General features: G+C 38.4%; 1 protein-coding gene across 9 annotated transcripts in view; it reads left to right on the top strand.

The window, feature by feature from the left end:
• Positions 1-20,056, top strand: part of TPX2 (TPX2 microtubule nucleation factor) — a 55,027-nt gene that overhangs the window by 25,050 nt on the left and 9,921 nt on the right. For all 9 annotated transcript variants that reach the window (XM_040247591.1, XM_040247595.1, XM_040247592.1 and 6 more), the window contains 8 exons: positions 1,836-1,962; positions 6,872-7,000; positions 7,999-8,127; positions 9,913-10,034; positions 11,024-11,175; positions 12,566-12,737; positions 14,853-14,991; positions 15,649-15,865. In XM_040247591.1, the coding sequence (XP_040103525.1) occupies positions 1,836-1,962; positions 6,872-7,000; positions 7,999-8,127; positions 9,913-10,034; positions 11,024-11,175; positions 12,566-12,737; positions 14,853-14,991; positions 15,649-15,865 (1,187 nt within the window). The remainder of the gene's footprint in view (positions 1-1,835; positions 1,963-6,871; positions 7,001-7,998; positions 8,128-9,912; positions 10,035-11,023; positions 11,176-12,565; positions 12,738-14,852; positions 14,992-15,648; positions 15,866-20,056) is intronic.

Below are 20,056 nucleotides of genomic sequence, written 5' to 3'. Positions count from 1 at the left end.
CTCAAGAGTCTTCTCCAACACTACAGTTCAAAAGCATCAATTCTTCAGCTCTCAGCCTTCTTCACAGTCCAACTCTCACATCCATACATGACCACAGGAAAAACCATAGCCTTGACTAGACGGACCTTTGTTGGCAAAGTAAAGTCTCTGCTTTTGAATATGCTATCTAAGTTGGTCATAACTTTTCCTCCAAGGAGTAAGTGTCTTTTAATTTCATGGCTGCAGTCACCATCTGCAGTGAGTTTGGAGCCCCCCAAAATAAAGTCTGACCCTGTTTCCACTGTTTGCCCATCTATTTCCCATGAAGTGATGGGACTGGATGCCATGATCTTCATTTTCTGAATGTTGAGCTTTAAGCCAACTTTTTCACTTTCCACTTTCACTTTCGTCAAGAGGCTTTTTAGTTCCTCTCCACTTTCTGCCATAAGGGTGGTGTCATCTGCATATCTGAGGTTATATATATATAGTTAGGTCTTTTAAAAAATTTCATCATCTGTGTCTTTTAATTGGGTAAGATACTCTATTGAAGCTTTGACATGGCATACTGTTTTTTTTTCTATGTCTTTTTCTCGAAAAAAAGTTCTTTAGGAAATGAGCTAAATGTTCTCTGGAATAAATATTGTGTGAAATGTGTTTTCTTGGCCTGACTTTTCTTCCCTGTCATCTGGTTGAAGTGTTCTTTAATCAAGGCTCAACTCATAAGCTGTACTATCAAATGCTATTGTTTCCATGAAGCCTTTACTTGATTGTTTCTTTCTCATTATTCTCAGCACTTTTTTTCTGCTTCTGTTTTATGATGTCCATAATAACATCAGAATACTTTGATAAGATATCTCCTTCTCCAACACTACATACACAGTCCCTTTTCTTAGATGCTACATTTTAAAATTCTTATTGTTTTAAATTTAATTGGGGGTTGTATTTATAATGTCTGGTCATATGATTACTACAGAAATATTTACATTATTTTGATTATGTAAATATTATTCAATGCCAGGTCAGTTACTGTGATACAGCTACATTTCTTCTTGGTTCTTCTTGGTGTTATTTGTCATAATCCCTTGACAACATAAAGATCATCTTGATATCAGGGTCAGGTAGATTCTTTAAACTTCATCAATTACTTAAAATTTTGTTACATTTGAGCTTGCTACATATTGAACAATGATCCTTGGAAGTTACACTGCTTTATTTGAGAGCAGCATTATTTTTTTCTTAATTTCTCTGAAGGCATTGTTCCATTATCTTTTATCTTCCTTTGTTGCTGATGAGGAATTTAGCTTATCTTGTTTTCCTTACTTAGGTGATTTCATTTTTTCACAGAAGCTTTCAGAATTTCTATCTTTTTGAAATGTCATGAGAGGGACTTTCTTGGTGGTCTGATGGCTAAGACTCTGGTCTCAGTGCAGGATGCCCAGGTTTGATCCCTGGTCAGGGAACCAGATTCCACATGTTGCAACTAAGAGTTCATATGCCACAACTAAAGATCCCACATGCCATGACAAAGGTGAGCAGTTCCACATGCTGCAACTAAGACTCAGTGCAGCCAGATAAATAAATAATAAAACAAAGTGTCACAAGGGGTTTGGGACACTTTTCTGAGGTGCCTTAGACCAGTAAATAGGCAGGGCCCTGGATATTTCATTTCTGCTTCAACTAAAGTAGCGTTTATAAATTGGTCTTCTGCATAAGATTTCACTGGAACAAAAGGTTCCACTGCTTAGGAGGATACACACACAAATATTTCAATCTAGAATTCTATATTAAGTCATATGTATATATAGATATGTATTTCCTTGGGATTTGAGTATAGACTAGTTTTTGTTCTCTTGCAGTTGATAATACTTACAACATACAAGCAGAAAAAGAAAATTTGGTGGAAGAGTCCATTCCATCAAATGAATGTCCTTCTATGAAAGTCAAAGAAACCACATCAAGAAATAATCCAGCTCAGCCTCAGAGGTAAGAGGTGTTCAAAAGTGGTGGTTATATTAATAATGTTCAGAGAAGGGTTATGTGTCCCATAGTACATTAGACTTTTCATGTTACCTTATTTAATCTTCATAACATTAATGAGTTGTAGGTAATATACTTTATTTTATATAGAAAAGAGGATAGAGGTGCTAAAGTTGCTTGTCCAGGGCAGATTTATTTCAGACAGGATTCAAACTGTTTATTATAAGAAACAGTTTGAATTTTTCCAAAGTGACTGTATCATTTTACATTTCCATAAACAGGATAGTATGAGACTATCAGTTGTTCCATATCTTGGCCAACAATTGGTATTGTTAGTCTTTTTACTGATACTTCATTGTGTTTATAATTTGCATTTTCTTGATGACTAATGATGTTGATCACATTTTCATGTGATTTCTGGCCATTCATATGTCTACATATATAATTGCTAAAGACCCTGATGCTGGGAAGGATTGAGGGCAGGAGGAGAAGGGGACGACAGAGGATGAGATGGTTGGATGGTCGGTGGACTCAATGCACATGGGTTTGGGTGGACTCCGGGAGTTAGTGATGGACAGGGAGGCCTGGGTTGCTGCGGTTCATGGGGTCACAAAGAGTCAGACACGACTGAGTGAGTGAGCTGATAATTGCTTTTTAAATCTGCCTTCTTGGAGTCTCCCCTATGCTGAAGATCTTAGTGGTCAGCCAACCAAGTAGAGTTTATACTCAGGCTTAAGTTTTCATCCTCTGTGTGGCTCTCTTAACTTCTGGAGTATTGCCTCTAAATTTCCAGCTGCTTTGCTTCAGACACCTCAAGCTAGTAAGACTTGAGCCATGCGCTGTTCTACTGTCTGCACACTGGGTAATGCACTGAATCAAAAAAAAAATCCAGCAAACTCACCAGTCTTACCTAGTTCACTTGTCTTTTAAGCATGGACACCTCAGCAGTTTCTGCTTTCTTCACTGGGCATGTTTGGTCTCCCCTAAATACACATAGTTAGCATATATAGTAACAGGAAATTTGTGCAGAGTTTTGGCTCAGATTTTGAGTGACACCTTTTTTGTAGCTCTTTTTCTTCTAGGACTTTCCTCCTAGGTTTCTAGCTCCTGTACTGGCCTGAATTCTATCTTCTGTTATCTAAAGCCAGTGAGAGTAGAGTTTTCTGCTGCTGGAGCTGCCACATTTGGGGCATGCCCACAGCCAAAAAACTCATAACTCTTAACCTTTGTAGTTACTATTCATGGATAAATATTCCTGTTTTCTGCCTGCTTTTGGTCACTTTCCAGTGCACTCAAATAGTCATATTTTTGTATATTGTGTACATTTTGTAATAATATGCAAGAAGATTTGCATGATAAATGTACATTACTCCATATTTTTGTTTGTATGAGTCCCTTTAGAGATTAATATGAAAATATTTGCAGATGAAAGATATGAAATTTGGGATTTGCTTCAAAATCTAAGATGGGTAGATGAAAAGAAAGTTGACAATGTGATTGGCTATAAGTTGGTAATTTTTTTTTATATAAGTTGATAATTTTTAAAGCTGAATGATGAGTACCTATTGGTTCTCTCTGTTATTCTCCATTTTTAATATGTTTTAAATTCTCTGTGATAAAGATTTTTAAATTAGGTACTCTATGCACTCATAAAAATTTGAATATATACTAATAAATCTTAAGAGAGTGTTGAGAAAAGTTAAACAACATCTAAATAAATGACAGGACATACTATATTCATGTTTTATTTATTCTGGCTATGCTGAGTCTTCTTTGCTGTGCAGGCTTTTCTCTGATTGCAGCAAGTACAGGCTGCTCTAGTTGTGGTGCAGGCTTCTCTTGTTGCAGAGAATAAACCCTGGGCTCTAGGCACGTGGGCTTCGGTAGTTTGCAGCACGTGGACTCAATAGTTGTGGTTCCTGGGCTCTAGAGCGCAGGCTCAATTGTTGTGGCTCATGAGCCTATTGCCCTGCAGCATGTGGAATCTTTCCAAGTCAGGGATTGAATCCTTGTCTGCTGCATTGACAGGCAGATTTTTTACCACTGAGACACCGTAAAAGCCCCCTTGTTGATGCTTTGAGAGACTCAGTACTATAAATATCAAGTCTCCTTCAGTTCAGTTCAGTTCATTCGCTCAGTCATGTCTGACTCTTTGCGACCTCATAAATTGCAGCACACAGGCCTCCCTGTCCATCACCAACTCCTGGAGTTCACTCAGGCTCATGTCCATTGAGTCAGTGATACCATCCAGCCATCTCATCCTCTGTCATCCCCTTCTCCTCCTGCCTCCAATCTCTCCTAGCATCAGTCTTTTCCAATGAATCAAGTCTTCACATGAGGTGGCCAAAGTACTGGAGTTTCAGCTTTAGCATCATTCCTTCCAAAGAAATCTCAGGGCTGATCTCCTTCAGAATGGACCGGTTGGATCTCCTTGCAGTCCAAGGGACTCTCAAGAATCTTCTCCAACACCACAGTTCAAAAGCATCATATATTGTCACCCTGCTTATTTAACTTCTATGCAGAGAACATCATGAGAAACTCTGGGCTGGAAGAAGCACAAGATGGAATCAAGATTGCCGGGAGAAATACCAATAACCTCAGATATGCAGATGACACCACCCTTATGGCAGAAAGGGAAGAGGAACTAAGAAGCCTCTTGATGAAAGTGAAAGTGGAGAGTGAAAAAGTTGGCTTAAAGCTCAACATTCAGAAAATGAAGATCATGACATCTGGTCGCATTACTTCATGGGAAATAGATGGGGAAACAGTGGAAACAGTGTCAGACTTTATTTTTCTGAGCTCCAAAATCACTGCAGTCATGAAATTAAAAGATGCTTACTCCTTGGAAGAAAAGTTATAACCAACCTAGATAGCATATTCAAAAGCAGAGACATTCCTTTGCCAACAAAGGTCCGTCTAGTCAAGGCTATGGTTTTTCCTGTGCTCATGTATGGATGTGAGAGTTGGACTGTGAAGAAAGCTGAGCACCAAAGAATTGATGCTTTTGAACTGTGGTGTTGGAGAAGACTCTTGAGAGTCCCTCACCTGACCTATAGATTCAATGCTATCTCTACAAAAGTCCCAAAGGTTTTCATTTTGGACATTGATAAGTTGATGTTAAAAGTTACACAGAAATGCAAAGGTCCAAGAGTAGTCAAAATACTTTTAAAGTATTTTGTAGATAGCAAGTTATATTATAAAGCTACAATAATTAATGCTTTATATTAATTTGGGTATTGCCCAATGATGAGACCAATGGAATCATATAGAAGCTTACTCTGTCATATATGGACATATATGGACACAATATATACAAAACTGGTACTGCATGCCTATGAGGAGAGGATGTTTTTATTTTTCCCCCTTAAGTAAACAATGACTGGACAATGGGTAGCCAAATAGAACAAAATGAGAGTTGTCACCTATCTCACTCCATACAAAACAGTCAGTACTAGGTGAATTGTAGATCTAAATGTGAAAACACAGCTCAAGTAAGGAAATACAGGAGAATATCTTCATGACCTTGGAATAGGGAAAGATTTCTTAAATGGAATCCACACAGAAAAGCACTGACATGTTTTTTGGGAAGAAGTGCTTTTTGAACTTACTGTCTAATCAAATGATACCATAAAGAGTGAGAAGCCCCACCCTCCACACCCCCCAAAAAAGGAGTGAGAAGCCAACCCCTAGGTTGGCAGGAGATATTTGTAACACTTAAAACCTACAACGGGCTCATATTCACAGTATATAAAGAATTCCTACTAATCAGAAAATGATTCACAATGCAATAGAAAACAACCAAGAGACTTAACTAGTACTTAATGAAAGATGATAACCAAATGGCCAATAAACATGTGAAAAGGTGCTCAATCTCCCTGGGAAAAGCAAACTAAAACCACAGTGAGGCTCTATGATTAATATATACCAATTTGTATGACTGAAATTAAGTCATCCGACAATACTAAGTGTTTAGGAGAATGTAGAGCAATACAGACTCTTATAAATCTGCCAGTGTAAGCATAAATTGGTAAAAGCACCTTGGAAAATAACTTTAGTTAATAAACCAATGTTCTGTGACCTAGCAGTCTTACAACAACAATGTGTAGATCAGGAGACATGCGAGAATCAACAGTTGATTGGATAAATAGTAGTATGTTCGTATAATGAATGTTATAGAGCATCGAAAATTCATGTATTAGAACTCCATGAATAAATGTGGTTGAATCTCACAAACATAATATTGAGACAGAAAGCAAGACAGAAAAAATGTATAAAGTTTTTTGTTTTCTTTTCAAACCAACATACTATGTTTATGGAATGCATGTTTATATGGTAAAAAAGATAAAGCCAAAGTAGTCATTACTGTAAAAGTCAAGGTAGCACCTGCTTCCAGTGTTTGTTTCTTAGTCTAGGTGGTGATTTCATGAGTCTTCACTTTGTAATCATTAACTTTACTTGGTTTTTGTGTACTTTTTGTTATGTGTTACATATTTTAAGAAAACTTGGGGGTCATGACTAAAAGAGGAGAAAATAAACATTTCAGTAAATTTCCAGGAGATCTTCTAACTTCAAGTCTGACTAGTTAGCTGTGTAACAGGGTCAAGTCACCTCATCTTTTTTTTTTTTTACTTTTACTCATACCTTCAAAAGGAAGGAGTTGTACCAGTGCCTTTTTACAAAATTAAATCAACTTTATTGAGGTTTGATTTACAAATACCAGTGCACTTAAAGTACCAACATTTTATGGTGAATTTTCAAAAGCTATGAATAAGACATTAGAGTTTTAGAGTGGAAATAATACCATTTTTGTAGTTTGTACAAATAGCCTTTGTAGTTTGACATATTTTCACATTTCTGCAACATATCTAGTAGATGTATTCATTACAGATAAGTTTTGTCAATTCTTTTACCATAGAAGATCTCTCAGACTCTCTGCTAAGAAGAATTTGGAACAGAAAGAAAAGCAGCATGTAAAAATGAAAGCCAAGAGATGTGGTACTCCTGTAATCATCAATGAATTTCCACCCTCCAAAAAAATGAAAGTGTAAGTAGCCACAGCTTCTGTCAATTGGCATAGATTTTACCCCTGTTTGCTCCTATGGTAATAGCAAGCAGAATACATGGTGCTAGTTTTTGTCAGTTAGGAGTGTGTTTTGTTGAAGGTAATATGGTAGCCAATTAGAGAAGTTTAAAGAACAGTGATTTATTTGCTTCATAGAATTCTGAAACTAGTTTGCTGCTAGCTTTGGTTCGATGACATTTCTGAATCTTAGTGGGTTTTTTTCCCCCCATACTTGCTGCTGAAGATGACTGCTCTGTGTTTCTTAGCTTCTTCCTTGTGCTTGTTGCCTTATTATCACAAGATAGCTTCTCTATCTCTAGGTATCATATCCATGTTCAAGAGAAGAAGGGTCTGGCGAAGAAAGGGGTAGCAACCATAATAGGAAAGTAACGTATTTTCCAATAATGCTTATGTTTATATAGTAGTTGACTGAACTGTCAATTAGATCCCCTCTAGTTGCAGTAGAGATTGTTGAACCAAGTACAGTACTTTTACCTTCATATGTTGGCTGCCCCAAACAAAATTAGAGTTCTGTTAATAAGAAGTGAAAGTGAAGTCGCTCAGTTGTATCTGACTCTTTGCGACCCCATGGACTGTAGCCTACCAGGCTTCTCTGTCCATGGGATTTTCCAGGCAAGAATACTGGAGTGGCTTGCCATTTAAAGCGACATAAATTTTGGAACGGAAACTCTCTTGCATTTGTTCATTTGATGATGAGCAGTTGGAATCTCTTCCCACCTTCCTGAACCATCACTAGACAACTCTTACCTGACTTCTGTTGATGTTCTCAGAGTTTGCTTGTTGTAGCTATTGGTGTATGTAAACTGATGATAACTGTTAGAAGAACTTTGGCTGTTGAAGTATGGCTGTTGTCCTAAAGAACGAGGAAACTTAAGCCATGTGTAGTAGATCTGGGGAGGAGATTGAGATGTTTGTATGCTGTAGGGAATTGAGATATTTTTTGTCCTTTTCAACTCAAGTTCTCACAGTAAAAAGAAGTTAGAAGAAGAGGAAGAAGGCAATGCTTGTCAAGATATTTCTGAAAAGAATGAATCTTCCCCAGAAAAAGCCAAGGGCAGACATACTGCACCTTGTATTCCACCTGTAAGGTATGATACTTTCCTGAATTTCAGCTTTAGAGTCAGAGTAAAATTACAAATGTGTACAACTACAGTCTGTTTGAAGCACATGGAGCCTGGGAAACTCTAAAGGCTGTCACCATGGTAAGGTACATTGTTTATGTCCTAGTGGGTGCTTGAGTCTTATACATTGAAAAAAAAATAAACTATTAAAACAAATGTAAAAGAAATATAAAAGAAAAAAGTTAGTAAAAGTTCTTGTTCAGTCACTCAGTCGTGTCTGACTCTTTGCGACCCTGTGAACTGCAGCTGCCAGGCTTCGCTGTCCTTTACAGTCTCCTGGAGCTTGCCCAAACTCATGTTTGTTGAATCAGTGATTCCATCCAGCCATTTCATCCTCTGTTGTGTCCTCCTCCTGCCTTCAGATGATACTGTTGGAAGAACCTTGGCTGTTGAAGTATGGCTGTTGTCCTAAAGAATGAGAAAACTTAAGCCATGTGTAGTAGATCTGCCTTCTTTCCCAGCGTCAGGGTCTTTCCTCTGAGTCCTCTCTTCACATCACGTGGCCAGTTACCTAAACTGAACAGTATTTACTTTGTCAAGCTCCATTCTGGACTTCACTCAAGTAAAATACCTATTTTTACAGTCAGTATTTAAGCAGTCTTTGGATTCTGCTTTATTCACTCACTATGAAACTCTTATTTTCTGTACTGCTACAAAATCTTCACATTTATCCTTTTTGGTTGATGGTTAACATTCTTTATATTAATTATTTCCTGTTAAAAATCTGTTTCGAATTTTTCACTGTTACAAGGAATCAGTGAACATCTGTATAGAGAGATTCTTTTCTTTGAGTAGTCTCCTCAAGACAAGGAAAGAGAAATTACTTGGTCTATGAGTATGATCCTTTTTATGGCTATTTATATTGTCAGTTTTATTTCTGAAATACATGTGTGAATTTTTAGTGCCGTCAACTTTTAATATTTTTATTTCCTTGTAGTCTCACCTGTATTGAATTTTTTACTTTAAAATTGTTTCAAATTTAATGTTGACGGCATCAAATTATTTTAATTTTTATTTGTTTGCTAACAGGATTGTATTACTGTTGCTGTAAACATCTTTTCCAGAGTTGTTTCCTTTTTATTTATCTGTAAGTGGTCTTAGTGATGTTTCATTACTAAGAATGACTACTTTATTATTGTTTTTTCTTAAGAATGGCTACTTTAAATTGAACTTAGTTATTTCAGAAACTGTCTGGTTTTTAATAGTCACAAGTATTCTGTGAAAACAAGTATTTGTATTACCATTTACACTGGGGATCACTGAGGTTCATAGAGGTTAAACAGTTTTCTCAAGATTACATAGGAAGGAAATGAAACAACAGGGTTGTGATTTGAACTCTGGTTGGCTCTACTCCTAAGTCTTTTCTCTTTATCATAGTATATATTTTATGTATGTTAACCTTTTGCTGTGTTTATTGAAAATATTACTACTGGTTTTTTAGTTTTTCTCGTGGCATGAAAGTTAATCATTATACAGTCAAATTTGTGGATATTTTGTAAAATCCTCTGTAGTCTGTTTTTAACTTTTTTCCTGAAAGTTTTTCAATATTTTATAATAAATTTTGCATCTTTTTTTTCATAGTGTTATCTAAGTTAGTATTGATTTCTTGGATAATACTTTTTGGTTTTGATGGTTATTTAATCCCAGGTTAAAAATCTAATCTATATAATGCCTTTAGATTTTTTTTTTTTACCATTGAATCTCTTTCTCCTCTCCTCTCGTCTCTCATCTCCTTACTTATTTGCCCTTTAGGCAGAAGATTCTAAAAAGTACTGAGGAGCAAGAGTTGGAGAAGAGAGTGAAAATGCAGCAGGAAGTGGTAGAGATGCGGAAAAGGAATGAAGAATTCAAAAAGTTTGCTCTTGCAGGAGCAGGTCAGTTTGGTTCTGATTGAGTCTGATTTATGAGGTGGTGCTTCTCATAACCTTGGTAGTTTTTAAAAGTTTAGAAGCAAAAATATCTTTTTTGGTCAGTAGTCAGCGTAAAAAGATGTGTTTATTTAGGAGCCTGGACATGGGTGCCATTCATATCCCAATGATCATTCCCTAGAATGTTTTATGTACATTGGTCCTTTCTTAGAGCATGTTGCTGTTCCTCTCCATCTCTAACTGTAGAAGTCACACCCATCTTGTTTGTTTTTTTTTTTGACACCCATCTTTTGAGGTCTTTTCCATGAGTCCTTACCTCGTTTTCCCAAGTAGAATTAATCTCTTCCTCTTTTTTCCTAATTCTTTTTCTTTGTATTAGAAAAAGAAGGAACTAGGATTAAGACAGAATATAGAGCAGTTGGACAGACCAATTTTGTTTTTTTTTTCCTATTTTATCCTGGTAGAGGAGAAGAAAGTTGAGTGAATCCGCTTGTAGCTGGGGAGGAAAGTATGACTGGGGGAGCTGAAAGGATCAGAGTTCTTTTTTGCTTTAGCATAATTATATTGGTGAAGTCAAAGCTGTAAAGCTCTGCTTACTGGGTTGAAAAGTGTCTTTGGAGCTATGGGGTCTCCCTCTTAGAGATGCTTAGTTAAGTGTGTTTCTAAAGTCATTTCATAGCTTTTCTTGTTGAAAGTATTCCAGTTTCTGTCTCCAGAGCTATGAACACACCTGGGAGATGGGATTCTTCTCCCCTGTGCTACCTTATTACAATTTGCATCTGACTGAAGGCCCTCAAACTCAATAGTACTAAATGAATAAGGCACGTATATTGGTGTCCTTGAGGACTGTTTCAAGTTGGGTTATATGCAGAGAGTAAATAAAGTTAGATCCATGGTAATAGAAATGCCAAAAGGACTGAATAAAAAGGGACTTACTGTATATATGTTCTCGATTATTAGTGTTACCTGTATGTTTTACTGTGCTTTTTACTCAGGACAACCTGTGAAGAAATCAGTGAGCCAGGTAACCAAATCAGTTGACTTCCACTTCCGCACAGATGAGCGGATCAAACAGCATCCTAAAAACCAGGAGGAGTATAAGGAAGTGAACTTTACATCGGAACTGCGAAAGCATCCTCCATCTCCTGTAAGTTGACTGACTAAGTTAATATTCTTGTTAGTTATTCAGTGAAGATCCTGGTGTAGTATTTATGGTCACTATTTATAGTAATGTAATTGAGAGAAGCATGTGTTTTTCAGTTACGATATATCTAAATCCTCACTTTGCCCCTATTAGCTGTGTGATCTTGAATAAATCACTGTCTCTGGGAAGCATCTTATCAAATTGCTGTGAAAACTGAATTGAAAATGTACATAAAACACATAGAATTACATGTGGCAGATTGTAGGTACAGGCTTGTTACAGCTTGTGCTATTAAACATTTGTTTAAAAAAATCTTGTGTCTGCAAAGTTTTGTGCAAAATATAATGGGTTTATGGGGAAAGTCAAGTTGGGGCAGACCACTCAATCCTATGCAGTTTTGTTACCAGAGTGCTAACAAAAGCAGTAATAATCCTAAATAAAAAATCTAGCACTAAGAATTTCTACTTGGATTTGCAGTCACTATCACTTTTTTTAAAGTAGGTTAATCTCTTTTTAAAAAATTAATTTTTGGTTGCACTGGGTCTTTATCATTGTGTGTGGGCTTTATCTAGTTGCGGCAAGCAGGGATTACTCTGTTGTGGTGTATGAGCTGCTCATTGGTGGCTTCTCTTGTTGCAGAGCACAGGCTCTAGGCATATGGGCTTCAGTAGTACATGAGCTCAGTAGCTGGGGCTCTTGGGCCCTAGTGTGCACAGGTTTCAGTAGTTGTGGTTGCTCTGCAATGTGTGAAATCTTCCCAGACCAGGTATCAAACCCAGGTTCCCTGCATTGGCAGGAAGACTCTTATCCACTGTACCACCAGGGAAGTCCACCATCATTACTTGTTTAAGTCAGTCCTTTGCAGACTTAAATCCTGGAGTTGTGCTTCCTCCTTTGAGATGTCGGTCCTTGAGTTTTACTTCCAGTCAGAAACTAATTTTATAAAAATTAATGACCCAAGGAGTAGGCTTCTTCATTAGTCAGTTTTGGGGTAGGATATGAGAAGAGAATTTGATTCAAGTAGCTGCCTGAGCTGATCCAGAAGCCCAGTTAAAATTTTTAAATGATTCGGGGTGGGATACCTGTACAGCTTTTTACCCCTTCTAATTCTAAGGAAACTTGCTCATGATTGCTTTAAAACATGAACCTGCTTGGAAAAATCACCTTATGTACAGAATAGATAATTTGTTAAGTGCTGGATGCTGTCTCCCCTTTTTAAAAGATGGAAGTATACAGATTATAACCCATGCTCAAGGACTGACAACTTAAGAAGAATAATCTTGGCTTTCCATGGATTCTTTTCTTTTTGATCCTCTGTGCTGAGTTTGAATCTTGAGGTGGATCTGAGCTCTTCCATAACATTTTATTTAGGGAATGAATTCTTTCTTTTCAGGCCCGAGTGACTAAGGGGTGCACCATTGTTATGCCTTTCAACCTGTCACAAGGAAAGAAAAGAACATTTGATGAGACGGCTTCTACATACGTTCCCCTTGCACAGCAGGTCGAAGCATTCCATAAACGAACCCCTACCAGATACCACCTGAGGAACAGGAAGGATGATATTAGTAAGTTTCTTTCTAGTATCATACCTGGCTGGAGCCTCCCCTAGAATTCCCTTTGCTTGCATCTTAGGTACAAATTTGTCTTTAGTTGAAATCCTAGTTTTTGAACTAAAGCATGGCATATGTTGTATGCAGACAACAAATGTACCCATAGTCGAACATTTCTCAAACCACCTAGCTATCTGTCCACTCACACCCATCAACCACCTTGATCCTCCTGGTCAGTAATTGGCTGAGGGGAATTAAGGTAACATGAGATGTCACGACACATCAGGGTTATCTTTGCCATGTGTCAAGGTGCACACTTATCTACAGAAAATGAAAGCTTTCTATTCACTTAATGTTGTATGCTTTTTGTTCATTGCTTCAATAAATGCTGACTGCTACAAAGCAGACACTCTGTGTGATGTAGGCAGTATCAGTCAGTCAGTCAGTTCAGTCGCTCAGTCGTGTCCGACTCTTTGCGACCCCATGAATCGCAGCACACCAGGCCTCCCTGTCCATCACCAACTCCCGGAGTTCACTCAGACTCACGTCCATCGAGTCAGTGATGCTAGCCAGCCATCTCATCCTGTCATCACCTTCTCCTGCCCCCAATCCCAGCATCAGAATCTTTTCCAGTGAGTCAACTCTTCGCATGAGGTAGGCAGTATAGAAGTGAGCAAAACAGACTTGGTGCTTCTCAACATCAAGTTTGTAATTCAGTGAGAGAGATAAACAGGTCATCACAGATTATTGTGAGTGCTGTGAGTGTGGAGTGAAATGTAAGAATCAAAGGAAGTGCGAGATAGGGAGAGCAGGTCTGTGTGCTGAGAAGTCCAGGCAGGGAAATACAGGAGAGAAAAGAGATAACCAATGGTTAAGACCCTGTGCAGGTAGGAGAGGGAGACTTAGCACAGGTGGGGTGATTGTTCTTTGAAAGGGGAGCAGAAGAGAGCAACAAGTGCAAATGTTGGTTAGTTTGTAGATTTGGTGGTGAACAGATGAGAGGAAGCTAATCTAACAGTGTCAATCTTTATAAAATAACTCCTAAAAGAAGTTTGAGGATTGGAGGTTTGGTGTAAACTAGTTGTCAACCATGCAGGGTAGTATTCTGGATAAAGCAAAATCTGGTTGTTTGACTTTGAAGGTTTTTGAATTTTTCCTGCCTTTGCCTAGGCACTGTTTAGTGCTATTTTAGGTAGCCAGGTGAGTTAGTTCCTTTAAGGACAGCATTTCCTAATGTAATCATGTTCTAGTAGCCATTTGTCAAATTTTATATCATGAAAATAATCTTTTTTATTCTAATGGAAATGTAAGTATTAACCATGACTTTCCAAATATATGTGACTCTTAGAGTTTGGTATTCTTCTCTTAGAATCTTGGACCTAGCAAATAGAAAGAAAAATTATTTTCTGCAATTTTTATTTAAAATTTTGGACTATTATAGCTCAATAATAGTTATATGTATACTTGAAGCCTGACTTATTTCTAAAATAAGTAGATTTGTTTTCATCTCCAGTTGTTAGGTGGTAAGGTCTAAATTAGAAAATTCATTCTGGGTAATTAATGAAAATTGACAAGGTTGCTTCTGGCCAGGTAAATAGTATTTTCTATGAATGATGATGGTGATCTTAATATTGATACTTTGACATAGCTTTTTTTTTTTTTTTTTTTTTTACTTTTTTCATTTGACTTTCTGTGGGAGATAGTCTTGATGTTTTGATATAGATGCTTTTAAGGAGTTCATAATACTGGAAATTGTTACTTGGTCTTTAAAAATGCCTTATTTTAAATCTTATTTGTCAGTAACATGCAAAATAGTTGGCAGTGTCAGTAGAAAGGCAGTGAGTGCAGGCCTCTGCAGTGATAAGAAGTCCATCATATACAAATGGATTTTAGATTCAGAAGATGATAGCAGAGTTTACCCACAGGCTACCTTTATCATCACCTCTCAATAGAGAGTGATAGGGAAGAAGGGACTGAATGTTTGTCAGACTGACTGATGTGAGCTGAGCTGAGCTGAGTGTGAGGGGCCAGCCACTCTGTGGCTTAGCATCTCTGGGCTGCCTAGCTGTGTTAGCACCTACAGGTAAACGGGGTCTTAGCTAGGTGAATGTCTGTGATCTTGGTTTACAGTGCCATTACCCTCCAAATCTGTGGTCAGAATATGCAGAGACCCACAGACTCCTGTGCTGCAAACCAAACATCGTACACGGCCTGTGACCTGCAAGAGTGCAGCGGATCTGGAGGCCGAGGAGCTTGAGAAGCAGCAACAGTAAGTTCCACTGGCAGTATTTGAGGAAGAGTTCCAAAAACCTGCCTGCTTCCTTTTCACTTCTGTAAGAGGGACAGTTACTATTTTTCTTGCCTTGGAAATTGTGGTATTTGAGCTACAGGCTCCACCTTGCCTCTGTGATAAAAGGATTGAAAGTGGGAGTAGGGAGCTTTCCTGGAGTGTAAACTGGTTAAAAAAAAAAAAAATCAGAGGTTGGGATGGGAGAATTTATGATTCCAATAAAGAGTGCCCTTTGAGGTTTAGGTAAATCTCACCCTTTTATGGCTACCCAAGGGATTGTTAACAACTGTTACCAGTGGAGAGAACTGGGATTTAATGTGAGTTAAATCTGGGGGTTGTCTCCTGTGGCCTTCTTTCTCCCTTCTTGTACTTCTTTTGGGAAGGGGGAGTTTCTTTTCTCAAAAGAAGTACAAGAGAAACCCCAGTCTTTAGAGTGGTGGGGATGTTAGACTGTCTTGTTTTTTCTTTGCTCTTGAGGCAGGGATAATGGCTATAGAGAGTTGAATTTTTGTTGCATATGATGGATAATCTTAATGATTACCTTTTTTCTTTTCTGGTTTTGGCCTACTTTGTGTAGTTTTCATTTTATTAAAAAAATCTTTTTTTGTGGTTATCACTTAAACTCTCGCCTTACAGATACAAATTCAAAGCACAGGAACTTGATCCCAGAATTCTTGAAGGTGGGCCCATCTTGCCTAAGAAACCGCCTGTGAAGCCACCTACTCAGCCTGTTGGCTTTGATTTAGAAATTGAGAAAAGGATCCAGGAGCGGGAGTCAAAGAAGAAATTGGAAGAGGAACACTATGAATTTCATTCCAGGCCCTGCCCTACTAAGATCTTGGAAGATGTTGTGGTAAGAGTGGGGAAGCCCTGCAAGCTGGTAGAAGTGGCATGCTCACAACCATATATCCACCCAGTCACACATGTTTGGATACTGTGATCAGGTCTTTGTATTAGGCGCTCTGGGTGAAAAAGAGACATGGCAGAGGTGGATTTTGCTCTTAGGAAACTTAAAGTCCAGTATGGGATCATAAAGTAGCCAGTGGCAGAGCTGGGATATGAATTTAGGTAATGTGGTTCAAAGGTCCATGCTCTTGTATTAAAATAGGAGGTACCTTTTAAAATGATGAAATGTTCTTAGGAAAATGTGCGATTATTTTTTAAAAAGCTGTCTACATCCTACCTAAATATCACCAGTATTACCTGAACTCCATTTTTAGAAACACTGATGGAGGAAATTGGTTTGGCAGTTTGTTGTACTTTGGAAATGTTGTGGTGAAGTGGTAAGTGGGGACAGGTGACTAGAGTTCATGAGGAGTTAGTTAAGTGAGATCATAGAGTAGAGTAGTGTTGTACTGGGTAATGTGTTGTTGAGAGTTCTGGATAAACGGATCAGCAAAACACTAGGTGAACTGATATGGTATGCTGTAGGGTAGTCACTGCCAAATCACCTGAGAGTCCTCTGGGATTTTGTTACATAAACAGATTCCTGGGCCCCATCGCTGGAGTTTAGATTGTCAGGTGCAGCATAGATTAGAGAGCCCCGATGAAGACCTTAGTGTCTGACACAGAGTAAGCAGTTGTGCTGTTAATAGTAATAACTGTTGCATGCTTACATTGTGCAGCGTTTTACATAGATTATCTTATTGATTTCTCATAACAACTCTTAAGAAATAGGTTCTATTTTTATCCCTACTTTTCAGATTAGCAGAGAGATGCTAAGAGGTGTCTAGTATGCAGAACCAGGATTTGAACCTGTCATCTCCTTAAACACTGTGTTTCTCTACCTCACAATGCTGTTATTATTTATTCTGACAAGTGCAGTTTTGAGTTTGTTTTCGGCTCTTTCCCTACTGAAATTTCCAGGGACTTCAACTTTTGGATTCTAGAGAAAACAAAGCATAGCAGGAGTCATAGATATATTTATTCCTTCTATTCTCTTCATTTTTTAGAAAAGGGGGGCTTTCTTTGAAGGAAGAGCATGGTTTGCCCATAGGAACATTTTTAAAAGTTGATGGCAGAACTGAAGTTAGGTGTCTTAACTTTTAGTGCTTTACTCTTAAAGCAAAAGAACATGCCTCCAGATCCTGAGTGCAGCTGTCTGTCTGCGACTGTTGTCTCCATCTGTGTCCCCTCGATGCTGAAGCTCTCTTTCCTGTGTCCTTATAGCATTTCTTGTGCTCTCCCACTTGTTGATAGGTGGCAAGGAGACAGCGGGGCTGATGAGAGATGGGCTTGGGCAGCAGTGGGCCTTGAGGCAGGGATGAGAAAAGGGCTCTTAGGGCCGAGGTGGAGTGATGAAAGCCTTGAGCTCCAGGGTGTGAAATGTGAACTTGGTGCAGACATCTAGTGGGGAGTTGGGGCTCCACAGAGGTGGATATGATATCAGTGAGGCCAGTGAGTAATTTTAGCAGTGATATTTTAGGGACTTGGGGACACCAGCAGGCTTAAAAAAATTTTTTTTCATAGTCCCTGAGATAACATTGCTTCATGGTAATTCCTAATTGCTCTGGGATAGGCCTGATAACTTGTCCCAGGGCACTTGGGGGCATATCTGCCTTAGGGAGACATGCTCACCCCTTACATCCCATCCTGGGCTGCTTTTCCTAAATGTGTCTTTTATCCATTCACGTTGCCCACTTATACCGATTTATCAGCTCTTTAGAAATACCCTCCCTCAGCTTCCTTTCAGAGCTTCCCCATTCCTTCAGCTACATAATTCTGTTGGGTTTCTTCAGAGCACTTGTGAAAATCAAAAAATACTTGGTTTGTTACTCTTTCATTGTCTTTTCTTTCCTCCACTAGAATGTGAGCTCCCAGATAGCAAGGACCATGTCTATCTGTTTTGTTCACTCCTGCTTCCCCAACATCTAAGCATAGCATAGGCACTGGGGTATTGAACAACTGTGCGAGAGACAATACAAGCTGAAATCCATCAGCCTGTGTTAGACACTGGGAATTCGAATGAAATCAGACATAGCCTTCATCCTCAAAGCTTTCACAGTCTAGAAGAGCAGATTGGCATGTAGACAAATAAGGACAGTAATACTAATCAACATATGTTCCCTGAATAATTACTACTACTTGTAGGTGCTCTAGAGGAATGCAAATGGCAGTATCTCTACCCTCAAGGAGCTTATAACTAAAAACAATTTAAAACAGTAAAACAAGAAGCTTTCTCTGTTTCTAGAAACCTAGTTTCTTTTTCTCTATTTCTGAATGAGCCCCCTATTGGCTTTGATTGCAGTGGAGATGGGGTATGGATTGATTTTCATAAATCACCTTTCCTTCTCCCCCAAGTAATATGAAGATTGATCCCACTCATAGAAATATCTCTTTCCTGGCTTACTTGTTAGAGATTTCTTTTAAAATGCACATCTCTCTGCTGGGAGGATGCAGACAGAGGGGAAAAGTAGGAAATGAGGAATTATTTTAGAACTAAATGAGTTCTCAGATATTTATTTCAATTGTTTTTATGAAAAGGAAAAAAACCAAGGACACGTTATACAGATTGGAATGAAAGCTGGGCTACAAAAGACCTCTGACTTCTTGTTCAGTGTTCTTTCCATTTCCACCTGTCCTGGCTGTGTTCAAGCTCCAGGCTGGTGTCCACCTGTCCAGGATGTAGAACAAGAGATTTTTGTTGTTTTCTGGTAAGCATTAGATGAAAACCCATTTCATAAACTTTTGTCAGTCTGGTTATAAGTTCTATATTAAATTTTACTATATTAGTGATTCTGATTTTCTTTGGAAAAGTGTGTGACAACTTTTCACAGCAGATTGAAGCTCCCCTTTACAGTAGTCAGCTTGAGAGAGTATGTATTCTTTCCAAAGATTGATAGTGTACAAAACATTTTGGAAAAGCCACTTGTCTTAGATGTTGTGGCAGTTTTTTGGATCTCTTCAACAATACCAGGTCTTGTTACTTTAAAGATTAGTTAGCTTTTAGGAGTTGGTCTCAACTCATTCAGAACTAAAACTTCAGAGTAGTCCATAGTAATAAAGCTGGAAACAATATTGCTTAATTAAAACTAAAGAGTGAGCAACTGCCTTGCATGGCCCTAAAACTGGCTTTGAAGGCCACTCCAAGAAAGACATTCCAAACATGTTTGGAGCAGTTGCAGCATTCTTGGGATTAAGAAGTCTCCCAAGGTATAAATTAGAGTCCAAGAGTCTTCAAGGTATAAATTCTGTTATTCATGCTTACAGTATTCATTCAACAAACATTTACTGAATGCCTTATACTTGCCAAGATCTGTGTTAGGTATTAGGGATTGATGGAATAACAGTCCCTACTCTCAAAGCACTCATAGCAGGAGGAGATGAGTATCTTAAATCAACAAGGGCAATGAAGGTTTTTTTTAAATAAATTTATTTATTGTTGCTGTGCACAGGCTTTCTCTAGTTGATGTGAATGGGGGCTCTGGGGAGCTCCGGTTCCTCACTAGTTGTGGCCTATAGGCTCAGTTACCCAGTGGCATGTGGGATCATCCCAGACCAGGGATCAAACCTGTGTCCCCTGCATTGGCAGGTGGATTCTCAACCACTGGATGACCAGGGAAGTCCTGCAATGAAGTTTTTGTATGTGCCATAATAAACTGTGTACAAGGGAGAGTGGGATCATTAGGTTCAGGGAGTGATCTACTGACGGGTTTTATAAAAGAGGAGATGCTTTAGTGGAGGCTTGAAAAGAAAGATTAGATACTTCCCAGCAGCTGGAGCATTTCAGAGAGAGCATAGGCAAAGGTATTGAGATGAGAACCAGTGTTAAATTTTGGCAGTTCCCAGTAGTTCATTGTGGCTGGAAGGTGATGTCTAGAGAGGGACAGGAGACATGCCTGGAGAGTCAGGCAGGGTACCAAATTATGAAGCACCTGTCCTTCATGTAAGGAATATGTTATACTGTTCTAAGTAGACATTAGGAGCCATTAAAGAATTTTAAATCAGGAAGTAACATGATCAGATCTTTTGACTGTATAAGAAGATGGACTCGCAGAATGAGATGAGAAGCTGAAAGTTGTTAGTGGGCTAGTGGAACGGTACA

The sequence above is a fragment of the Oryx dammah genome, unplaced genomic scaffold (genome assembly GCF_014754425.2).
Source record: "Oryx dammah isolate SB20612 unplaced genomic scaffold, SCBI_Odam_1.1 HiC_scaffold_10, whole genome shotgun sequence".
Classification (NCBI taxonomy): domain Eukaryota; kingdom Metazoa; phylum Chordata; class Mammalia; order Artiodactyla; family Bovidae; genus Oryx; species Oryx dammah.
This window is presented reverse-complemented; position numbering and strand designations above follow the sequence as displayed.